The 12,279-nt window shown below is 43.7% G+C and overlaps 1 protein-coding gene across 1 annotated transcript in view; it reads right to left on the minus strand.

The window, feature by feature from the left end:
* Positions 1–12: 12 nt before the first annotated feature.
* The window catches only part of CCDC27 (coiled-coil domain containing 27), a 30,949-nt gene continuing 18,682 nt past the window's right edge, over positions 13–12,279 (minus strand). The window contains exons 8-13 of the mRNA XM_067472780.1: positions 10,999–11,224; positions 6,331–6,461; positions 4,303–4,380; positions 3,297–3,509; positions 328–432; positions 13–228 (exon numbers count right to left, since the gene is read on the minus strand). Coding sequence (XP_067328881.1) covers positions 103–228; positions 328–432; positions 3,297–3,509; positions 4,303–4,380; positions 6,331–6,461; positions 10,999–11,224 — 879 coding nt within the window. The 3' untranslated portion in view covers positions 13–102. The remainder of the gene's footprint in view (positions 229–327; positions 433–3,296; positions 3,510–4,302; positions 4,381–6,330; positions 6,462–10,998; positions 11,225–12,279) is intronic.

The raw sequence follows: 12,279 nt of genomic DNA on the forward strand, positions 1-12,279 counted from the left end.
AACTAAGTGAGGTTGAAGACAAAGACCTTTTTCATTAAGGGGCTTAACTGGGGATATAAAAGAAGGAAGGCCTAGAGGACCGTTGCCATGCGTTTTGTGCTTCTATCGGCTTGGGCTCTTCTTCTTGTGACTCGTCGGAGTGCTGGGTTCGGAACTGATCAGTGACGGGACTTTTATGCCTTTTTGCCTCAATATCTGATGGAAGTCCAAACGGTCGGTTATTATTTTCTGGAAAAGAGATCGAAAAAGGCAGCAGTGAATCTGTCCCTCATGGTCCTCCTTTTCCAACAGCTCCCAGGTCGACTAACACTGAATGGCTTTCATTACCTGCAAAGCCTCCAAGACTTCATCGTCGGTGATTTCGGCCTGGGGCGACTTGGTCCCCGGAGTGCTGTAGGTCGCCTGGATGATCTTGCTGCGAAATCTTTCAAACTAAAAGTTGAAATATGTGATCAAAACACTAAAAGCTGAAATGTGTGAAGAATTAAAATATGTTTCCTGCTCAGAAGCAGTGGCTTCCAATCTGAAACTAGGTTACAACTATTCCTCCATGTTTGTGGTTTTGACCTTTGTGGGTTTGATTATTCACAGATATGTATAAAATACATTATTTCTACGAATCTCAAGGTCCTCTGGTGTGAATCTCGAGCCAACGTCCTCCAGTCATGCTGGAGACCTAGAGATTTCTAAAGAGAACACCTCTGGACCAAACTAGGCACACATTACTGGGGGGGGGGGGGGGGAGGCTGACCTTCCTTTCTGGGAGTTGTAGTTCACCCGCAACCAGAGAAACTATGACCTTCACCTGGACCAAACTTGGCACACAGAACCATGACTAACTCAACCTACTGGAGGGGTTTGATGGGACTGACCCACCATAGTGGGAGTTATAGTTTACCTTACAGCCAGAGAGGACACTGAACCCCACTGATGATCTTTCTCCGCTGTGGCCCCTTAGCTTTGGAACTCGCTACCTAGTGAGATTAGGTAAGCCCCTACCCTGGCACCTTTTAAGAAAGACCTAAAAACTTGACTCTTCCAATGTGCCTTATTCCATATATTCCATATTTTGTCTGTTCCAACTACAGTTTTCATCATCATGACGCACTTTCCCCCCGCCCTTAATGAAGGTCTAACCCCATTGTTCGTTCCTTTTGAGCTCCTCCCTCAGAAACACATTCTTCCACCACTTATCTCATCCAGGATTTTATCAATTTTATCCTAGTGCATTTTGCCTGCCCACTGTGGTCTATTTCTCTAGCATGTTATTTTGTTATTGTTTATTTTATTTTGTTATTTTATGTATTTATTTTGATGGTATTTTCTGCTTCTTTGTATTTTGTTTTACTGTACTGTAATTTTGGGCTTGGCCTCATGTTAGTTGCCCCAAGTTCCCTTTGGAGAGTTAGTGGAGGAGTACGAATAACGATTATTATTATTATTATTATTATTATTATTATTATTACTACTACTACTACTACTACTACTACTAGCTGTACCCGCCACGCTTTGCTGTGGCCAACATTCCCTCTTTCTCTCCTTTCCCTCCTTCCTTCACTCCCTCTTTCCTTCCCCTTTTCTTTCTCTTCTGCTGTCTCTCTTTTCTTCCTTCGCTCCCTCTTTCCTTCCTTCCCCTTTTCTTTCCTTCTCTTCTTCCTTCCTTCTCTAACTTTCCTTCCTTCCCCCTTTTTCTTTCCCCCCTTTCTCTCCTTTCTTCCTTCTTTATCTCCTTCCTTCCTTCCTTCCTTCCTTCCTTCCTTCCTTCCCTCCCTCTTTGCTTCCATGCTTCCTTCTCCCTTTCCTTCTTTCTTTCTCTCCCTCCTTTTCTTTTCTTTCTTTCTTTTCTCCCCTTCCCTCCCTCTTTCTTCTCTTTTTTCTGTATTGTCATTTAGCTTTTCGTCATTTAGCTTTTGGGGGCTTTCAAAGTCCCTTCTGCTGTGTTTTTCAGTGTTTGTATGAGTGAAGGACATACATTGGTTGTTGGGTGTCTTGAGTCCAAATTTGGTGTCAATTCCCCCAGTGGTTTTTGAGTTCTGTTAATCCCACAAACGAACATTACATTTTTATTTATATACATTATTATTATTATTAGAGCAGAGTTGCCCAACATGACAAACTTAAACTACTGATGAAGTTTCAGGAGTTTTTTTGTTTTGTTTTTTGTCGTGTCAGATGTGACTCCTGGTGTGAGAGAATTGGCTGTCTGCAAAGACGTTGCCCAGAGGACGCCTGGATGATTTGATGTTTCAGGAGGTTAACCTGGCATGATGTGAATTGTAGTTCACGCACAACCTTATGCATTTTGTACAATTAAAAAATCAACTTTTTCAAATAACCTGGGCAACGTGGGGTACCCAAGCTAGTATGTTATATATAAATTACTAGCTGTACCCGCCACGCATTGCTGTAGCCAACCGCTCCTCTTTCTCTCCTTCTTTCCTTCCTTCCTTCCCTTTTCTTCTTTCCTTTCTTCCTTCTCTACCTCTTCCTTCCTTCGCTTTTTGCTTCCATCCTCCTTTCTCTTTCCTTCTTTCCTTCCCTCCCTCTTTCTCCTTTTTCTTCTCTACCTCTTTCCTTCCTTTTTTGCTTCCATCCTTCCTTCTTTCTTTCCTTCTTTCCTTCCCTTCCTTTCTCTCCTTCCTTTGCTCCCTCTTTCTTTCCTTCTCTTATTTTTTTCCTTCTCTCCTTCCTTCCTTCCCTACCTTTTTCTTCCTTTCTTCAATCTTTGCTTCCATGCTTCCTTCTCTCTTTCCTTCCTTCCTTCCTTCTTTCCTTCTTTCTTTCCCTCCCTTTCTTTCTTTCTTTCTTTCTTTCTTTCTCCCCTTCCTTCCTTCCCACCCTCTTCCTTCCCTTTTTTTCTGTATTGTCATTTAACTTTTCATTCTTCTGGGTTTTTTTTTTTTGTTTTTAAGTCCTTTCCACTGTTTTTTTGGGGTGGGGGTGGGTTATGAGTGATGGTCACTCGTTGGTCTGTTAGGGTTATAGTGTCCAAATTTCATGTCAATTTGTCCAGTGGTTTTTGAGTTCTGTTAATCCCACAAACTAACATTACATTTTTATTTATATAGATATGACACTCTTCCAATGGGTTGTTTTGCTAGTAAAACTGAATGTAAAAGGAGGCCTGTCTCAAAAGCTTTGGAAAGCCCGGCCTTAAATAGTCATACAATCATGCATGAAGAACTCAAAATCCCTAGATATTTGCTGTTTGTCACTTTCATTGGGGATTTCTCCTGCTGCCACAACCACGGATGCGTGGCTTGATCATAAATGCTGTGGGGAGCTGCAAGGAATACCCGGGCACTGATGCTTTCCAGTGTGACTCTGGTTTGCTGCTCGACTCGTTGCAAGACCTCTAGTTGCCTCTGAAGCTCATTCTGCTGAGTCTGCTGCGTCCCAATGTGGTGGTGGTTCACGAACAACTCGGCCTGGAGCTGGTTGACACTGCTTTGTAAACTGTCAATCAGTTGGCTCTTGTCGGCAAGATTGGACTCCAGGTTGGCAATATCCTAAGTGATCAACAGGAGGTGGGGAGGGAGAGCAATACAGGTTGAGTATCCCTTATGTTGGTGTTTCTCAACATTCCTAATGCTCCTCATGTTGTGGTGACCCCGACTCTAAAATTATTTTTGTTGCTATTTAATAACTGTAATTTGCTGCTGTTATATATCATAATGTAGATATCTGATATGCAGGATGTATTTTCATTCACTGGAGCAAATTTGACACAAATACCCAATATGCCCAAATTGGAATACTGGTGGGGTTGTGGGGTGGGGGTTGATTTTGTCCTTTGGGAGTTGTAGTTGCCAAGATTTATAGTCTACCTACAATCAAAGAGCATTCTGAACTCCGCCAACCATGGAACTGAACCAATGTTGGCACACAGAACTCCCATGACCAACAGAAAATACTGGAAGGGTTTGGTGGGCATTGACCTTGAGTTTTGGACTTGTAGTTCACCTACATCCAGAGAGCACTGTGGATTCAAAGAATGATGGATCTGGACCAAAGTTGACACAAATACTCAATATGCCCAAATGTGAACACTGGTGGAGTTTGGCAGATGAAGTAGTGTCAAACCGCATTAGTAATTGCATCTTAAGCCAGGTTGAATATATTTTCTAAAAAAGCTATGGTCCTTGTAGAAATGAGGAGAAAGCAATAGAAAAATGTGTGGTGCTTCATGACTAAGATGTATTAAAATACAAGTTTCTGTGTTTCTAACTGTTTGCATGATGCTATCCTCAGCTAGCAATGCCTGGATATTGAGGAAATAAAATATATAAAGGAGTAAGTTACCCGTTGAAGCTTATTATTCTCCCTCTCAATGGATCCCATCATTTCTTCATGCTTCCTCTCCTCTCGCAGGTTGCAAAACTAAACAGAAGGCATAAATTTACAGATTCAACATTAATAAGAAGGCAAAACGTTTGTGAAGCAGATATAAAAAAAGATCAAAAAAGATCCATCTGAAGAAAAGCTAAGACTATTTACCAAGGTCCCTGTAGTGGACACCATCATATTAATTACCCAGAAGTTCTCAGAAGACATCACAGCCCTGTTTCACCATTGTCTCACTAGTGGGACAATTCTATGAACACAAAGATGGAGTAGCTATGGGGAGTCATCTCAGCCCAGTCATAGCAAATTTCTCCATGGAACACTTTGAAAAACAAGGCCTGGAAACAGCAACCAAAAAGCCCATTATATGGTTCAGAAATGTGGATGACACCTTCACCATTTGGAGCCATGGGGAAGAACTAAACAAGTTCCAGGACCACCTCAACAGCGCATTGAACAATGAAAAAAACCAAGGTGCTGTTCCAGCAGACACCAGCCAACCCCTCTCCAATGCCAGTGATACAGCTTAATGGTGTAACATTAGAAAATGTTGATCATTTCCGCTACCTTGGTAGCCACCTCTCCACCAAAGTCAGCATTGACACCGAAATACAACACCACCTGAGCTCTGCGAGCGCAGCATTTTTCCGAATGAAGCAGAGAGTGTTTGAGGACCGGGAAATCCGTAGGGATACCAAGGTGCTTGTTTATAGAGCTATAGTCCTCCCAACCCTGCTATATGCCTGTGAGACGTGGACTGTCTACAAACGTCACATGCAACACCTGAAACGATTCCATCAGTGCTGCCTCTGGAAAATCCTGCAAATCTCTTGGGAAGACAGGCGGACAAATGTCAGCGTGCTGGAAGAAGCAAAGACCACCAGCATTGAAGCGATGGTCCTCCGCCATCAACTCCGCTAGACCGGCCACGTTGTCCAGATGCCCGACCACTGTCTCCCAAAGCAGTTGCTCTACTCCGAACTCAAGAACGGAAAACGGAATGTTGGTGGACAGGAAAAGAGATTAAAAGATGGGCTCAAAGCCAACCTTAAAAACTCTGGCATAGACACTGAGAACTGGGAAGCCCTGGCCCTTGAGCGCTCCAGCTGGAGGTCAGCTGTGACCAGGAGTGCTGCAGAATTTGAAGAGGCACAAATGGAGAGTGAAAGGGAGAAGGGTACCAAGAGGAAGGTGCGTCAAGCCAACTCGGACCGAGACCACCTCCCACCTGGAAACCAACGCCCTCACTGCGGAAGAAGATGCAGAGCAAGAATAGGGCTCCACAGCCACATACGGACCCACAAGAATACTGGAAGACAATCCTCCTCGGAAAATGGGGGATCGCCTAAGTAAGTATCCACTCAAACATCCAATTCACCATGGAAAAAGAAAATGAAGGAAAACTACAATTTCTAGATGTCCGAGTCATCCACAAACCCAATCAACAATTGGGCCACAGGGTTTACAGAGAACCCACACACAGAGATAGATACCTACATAAAAACTCCAACCATCACCCAAGTCAACAAAGAAGCACAATTACAGCTCTGGCAGACCGTGCAAAGAGAATCTGCGAAGCCGACCTCCTCCAAGGTGAACTGAACCACCACAACTGGGCTCCACCAAAGACATCAGAAGAGCTGCAAGACCGAGAACAAGCCACAAGAAGAAAGACAAAGAGTTGCCCGGAGGAAAAGTGTTCTTGCCATACATCAACTGATCGCAGAGGGAAGCCCGGCAGAGGACAAAAGTAAACAGGGGAAGCATAATAGACTACGGTGGTGATGAAGAGGATTAGAAGGACATAGACTTGTTTTTTTCCTTTTTCTTCTTCTTCTTTTCTCTTTCTTTCTCTTTTCTTTTTTTATTCTAGAGGGATTTTTTTGTTTTTCCTTTTCTCTCTCCTTTTATTCTGTTTTAAATACTATTCGTTTATTTAAAAGAGCTTCAATAAAAATTACTAAAAAACAAAACAAAAAATAGTACCTTGTGAGACATTGCTTCCAGCTGGACTCCCCGCTCTCTCAGCTCCTTCTGCAGCATTTCCTGCTCTGCGTGAGCCCTCCGGAGCTGGGATCCCTCAAAAGACAGCTGCCTTTGCAAGGAAGATATTGCTCCTAAAGGAATAGGAAGACAAACTCTTAGTGGGTACCTCTAGATAGTGTTTGTCAAGAGTGGATGGATGGATGAAATTGTATGATTGGGGTCTGGATAAGGACCTATTAAGGCTTGACAAGGCTGAAGGTTACATCCTAAGAAGATGGCCTCAAATGATATTATGGAGGAGGTACAGATTGACTGTGGCATGAAAACTGATGAACTGACAATAACTGATCTGGGAAACTCTGGTATTTCTTTATCAGGTCATGAGTAAATTGAGAATACAATTATCTATATATATAAATCTGTTAGGTTGGTTCAACCGGACAGCAAAACTCACAAACCCCCCAACGAAACTTAACCAAAATTCCCATGCCCATAACACAACCCACAAGGTCCAAACATATCTACTCAAAATGAAAAACAACACAACAACACACTCACAAAACGGCAAAACAACAAAACTCAAAAAACCCCAACGAAACTTAACCAAAATTCCCATGCCCATAACACAACCCACAAGGTCCAAACATATCTACTCAAAATGAAAAACAACACAACAACACACTCACAAAACGGCAAAACAACAAAACTCAAAAAACCCCAACGAAACTTAACCAAAATTCCCATGCCCATAACACAACCCACAAGGTACAAACATATCTACTCAAAATGAAAAACAACACAACAACACACTCACAATACGGCAAAACAACAAAACTCACAAACCCCCCAACGAAACTTAACCAAAATTCCCATGCCCATAACACAACCCACAAGGTACAAACATATCTACTCAAAATGAAAAACAACACAACAACACACTCACAAAACGGCAAAACAACTGAACATGCGCATTGGTGCCCAGCCGCAAGTTCCCTGGCGTGCGCACAGTCTTCCGGCCAACGTTCCCTCTGTGGAAGCCATGCCCACTCCAAGCCCCGCCGCACCGCTTCCCGCACACACACACACCCTGCCGCACGCACACACACAACCCTATGCTCCATCACTCCCCCCACTGCCGCACACACACACGCAACCCCACGCTCCATCACTCCCCCGCTGCCGCACACACACACGCAACCCCACTCCCCCCGCCGCCACACACACACACGCAACCCCACGCTCCATCACTCCCCCCGCCGCCGCACACACACACGCAACCCCACGCTCCATCACTCCCCCCGCCGCCGCACACACACACGCGACCCCACGCTCCATCACTCCCCCCGCCGCCGCACACACACACACGCAACCCCATGCTCCATCACTCCCCCCGCTGCCGCACACACACACACAACCCCATGCTCCATCACTCCCCTGCCCCAATCTTACCTCCTTTTACTTCACGCCACCTCCAAACCCCACCCCGCCCCTTCCCGCCCTGTCAAAATCCAGGAAAGAAGGGAAGGAGGGAAAGAAGGAAGAAAGAGAAAGGGAGGTAAAGAAAAAGGGGGAAGGAAGGAAAGTTAGAGAAAGAAGGAAGAAGGAAAGGAAAGAAAAGGAAAGATGGAAGGAAAGAAAAGAGAGACAGCAGAAGAGAAAGAAAAAGGGGGAAGGAAGGAAAGAGGTAGAGAAGGAAGAAATGAAAGACAGAGGGATGGAAAGAAAAAGGGGTAAGGAAGGAAGGAGAGAAGGAAAGGAAAAAGGGAATGAAGGAAGGAAAGAGGGAGTGAAGGAAGGGCGAAGATGTAGAGAAAGAGGGAGGAAAGGAAAGAAGGAGAGAAGGAAGAAAAGAGACCAGAAGAGAAAGAAAAAGGGGGAAGGAAGGAGAGAAGAAAAAAGGGAATGAAGGAAGGAAAGAGGGAGTGAAGGAAGGGGGAAGATGTAGAGAAAGAGGGAGGGAATGAAAGAAGGAAAGAGAGAAGGAAGAAAAGAGACCAGAAGAGAAAGAAAAAGGGGGGAAGGAAGGAAGGAGAGAAGGAAAGAAAAAAGGGAATGAAGGAAGGAAAGAGGGAGTGAAGGAAGGGGAAAGATGTAGAGAAAGAGGAAGGGAAGGACAGTAGGAAAGAGAGAAGGAAGAAAAGAGACTAGAAGAGAAAGAAAAAGGGGGAAGGAAGGAAAGAGATAGAGAAGGAAGAGAAGAAGGAAAGATGGGAGGGAAGGAAGGAAGGAAGGAGGGAAAGAAGGAGAGAAAGAGGGAAGGTTGGCCACAGCAACACGTGGCGGGTAAAGGTTGTTTTCTATTATTATTATGATGCTATTATTCCTATGAGACCCTTTTAGGGGGAATGGGAGAGGTGTCAGGTCCCAGAGGCAATGCATTGCATTATTGTTATTGTTATGATGGTGGTGAAATAAAAGGAAATAAAAAGAGAAAGAAGGAAGCAAACAGGGAGGGAAGAAAGGCAAAGGAAGAAAGGGGGAGGGAATGAAGGAAAGAGAGAAGGATGAAACCAAGTAGTGAAAGAAGGAAAGAAAGAAAGAGGTAGAGAAGGAAGAAAGGAGAGAAAGGGGGAGGAAAAGGGGGAAGGAATAGGTAGGGACCTCTCTTTCATAATAGTCCAGATATCTACCTCAACTTTGATAAGTTTTACTATAGGCCACAGCAACGCGTGGCAGGGCACAGCTAGTAATGTATAGAAAAACAAACGAAGTTAAAAACTTGTCATTATACCAATTGTCCTTTGACCAGAACCTGGCCACTTGGAGTGCCTCTGGTGTTGCTGTGAGAAGGTCCTCCATTGTGCATATGGCGGGGCTCAGACTGCCTTGTAGTAAGTGGTCTATGGTTTGCTCTCCTCTGCACTCGCAGGTTGCAGACACCACCATTTCTAAGGATTGGCTCAGCATCTCGTGGTTCCAGAGCACAATCTGTTCAGCGCCTTCCAAGTCACTCAGTCTTTTGTGTGCCCAGGAGGGAGTTTGTCATCCAGTCTCGGCCACTGATTGAGTTTCTGGGTTTTTGCCTGCCACTTTTGGACTCTCGCTTGCTAAGGTGTTCTGTAGAGCTTAGGAAGCTCTTTTTTAATTTAAGACATTGGCATGCTAGCTGATATCCGAACAGAGGATGAGTCACACTCTCTTAGCCTCATAGGAAGGCAACAGCAAACCTCTTCTGAACAAAATCTTGCCAAGAAAACTTGTCTGGTTTTTTTTGTCAGGAGTAACTTGAGAAACTGCAGTCAGAAGTCAGAAATGACTTAATGCCACACAACTACAACAACAGGGAGGACACTAGCCAATCTATCTAAGTTCTCCATATTCTAATTTTTCTTTTCTTCGCTTAAGTTACCAAACAATTTCAGTGGACTATATTGTGAGGGGACATAATAATAATAATAATAATAATAATAATAATAATAATAATAATAATAAATTGTTGATTGGGATGACAAGGACATCTAGAAATGGCAGATTTCCTTCATTTTCTTTTTCCATGGTGAATTGGATGTTAGGATGGATGTTGTTGAGGTGGCCCAGGAACTTCTTGAGTTCTTCTTCTCCATGGCTCCAAATGGTGACAGTGTCATCCACCTATATGAACCATATAGTGGGCTTTTTTGTTGCTGTTTCCAGGTCTTGTTTATCAAAGTGTTCCATGTAGAAATTAGCTATGACTGGGCTGAGAGGACTTCCCATTACTATTATTTGACACATAACAAGATTAGCACACAGCAAACAAGATCACTATACTGGCTGTTGTATTTGATACACGTCAGACACTTCCCAAGTGTCTAGGAATGTGTGATGTATCAGCAAATAATGCGTACAGATCTGAGCAGGGTGGCCTTTTGCAGATGACAGATGGTAATTTTGTCAGTGTTGATTGTTTTTAAGTGCAGGCCAAGGTCTTGAGGCACTGCACCCAGTGTGCCGTCACCCGTGGGACCACCTTGACTGGCTTGTGCCAGAATCTTTGCAGTTCGATCTTTAAATCCTCAAACTGTGTCAGCTTTTCCAGTTGCTTCTCATCAATTCTGTTGTCGCCTGGGATTGCAACATTGACAATCCTTAATTGTTTTTTTCCCCACGATTGTGAGATCAGAAGTTTTGTACCCCAAAACTCTTTCAGTCTGAATTTGGAAATCTCAGAGTAGTTTGATGAGTTCATTTTCTGTAACTTTTTCAGGCTTGAGATCCCACCAGTTCTTTGTCTCAGGCATATGGTATTTGTGGCACAAGTTCCAATGCAAACATTGAAAGCATTCAATACAATCAAATACAATACAAATATTAAAACAGTATTACACACCATTAGAATTAACAACAATCCAATTTTAAACAATATGTCTATGAGTCCTATCCTAAAGGTCATTCTGTATCATAGAGTCAAATTTTGTTTTTAAAGCAGAGGAACACTGAACTTCAATAAGATCTTTCACACTCTGACATGGAACTATAAAAAGACATTTTAAACATATTTTTGTGATACCCATACATTTTAGTGGAACACAGTTAGGCAACCACATCCCTAGGCAGCAAGGCCATTGTCGGCATGGTTGGAAACTACTGGGAGGTGCCATTTTTTATAAAGTAACTTTTCCAAATTTTTGCTGGCTTCCAAAGGAACTTATGGGATTCTATGCAGAAGGCCCTTCTCCTCTTTCTTACCTGTGGCCACTTCATAATCATCTTTGGCTTTCTGCAATTCCTCATAAAGCTCAACGTTCATCCTTTGGAACTCAAACAATTTGCGAACAATCAGCTCTTCATCTGTTTCTTGCATGGTTTGTGCCTCCCCTTCAACTTCCAAAACCTCCTTCGACTCTTTGGATCCGCTGTCGAGGAACATCTCGTCCCCAAAATCCATCATCTCCCTCTGCTGTATTTCCATAAACTGTGGGAAGAAGACAGACAGACAGGAAAGAGCTGCGATGGAGAAATTTCTGAGGAAAGAGAAAGAAAGAGAGAGGATGCCAAGCCCCCAAAGGAAAGCAATAATAATATAATAATATACTTTATTTATCTCTCCAAGGGGACTCAGGGCAGTTTCCAATGAAAGTAACAAACTGGCAAACATTCAGTGGCAAAAAGAAACAAATAAACAAGACAAACAATAGGTAAACAATCTTAATATATATACACATAAAAAGTGAAAATATGTCTGTGTGTATGACTTCCACTGACAGGCTCCCACGTCCACAACTATTGCTCCCACTATTTAGGAGACACCAAAGGCCCTCCCTCCAATGGACCTCCCTCCAATGACATTGCAGGTTATAGTGAACGTCCTGAACATGTCCAAGAGCCCTGCCAGTGTCCTCAACAAACATCAATTTTAAAGAAAACCTCCCTCAACCCCACTGTTTTGAACACCTACAGACCAATCTCTAACCTTCCTTTCTTGGGCAAGGTGCTGGAGCAGATGGTTGCCTCTCAGTTCCAGGGATTCCTAGATGACATTGACATCCTAGACCAGTTTCAGTCCGGGTTTAGGCCTGGTCAGGGTACTAAGATGGCTTTGGTTGCCTTGGTAGATGACCTCCGCAGGGAACTGGATAGGGGGAGTGTGACCCTGCTGGTTCTCTTGAACATCTCAGTGGCTCACCCACCTCATAGGAAACCTGCTACAAAACAGGAGCTTTTTTGTTGAGTTCCAGGGCCAGAGAAGCAGATGGCAGAAACAGAAAAACAGCCTGCCTCAGGGGAGCGTGCTTGCTCCATCCATGTTCAACATCTACACAAATGACCAGCCACTGCCAGAAGGGACAGAGAGTTTCATCTATGCTGATGATCGTGCCATTACTGCTCAAGCAGGGAGCTTTGAGATGGTAGAACAGAAGCTTTCCGAAGCTCTAGGTGCTCTTACTGCCTATTACAGGGGAAACCAGCTGATCCCCAACCCATCTAAAACACAGACATGTGCCTTTCATCTCACGAACAGACAAGCAT

The sequence above is a fragment of the Anolis sagrei genome, chromosome 13 (genome assembly GCF_037176765.1).
Source record: "Anolis sagrei isolate rAnoSag1 chromosome 13, rAnoSag1.mat, whole genome shotgun sequence".
NCBI classification, from domain to species: domain Eukaryota; kingdom Metazoa; phylum Chordata; class Lepidosauria; order Squamata; family Dactyloidae; genus Anolis; species Anolis sagrei.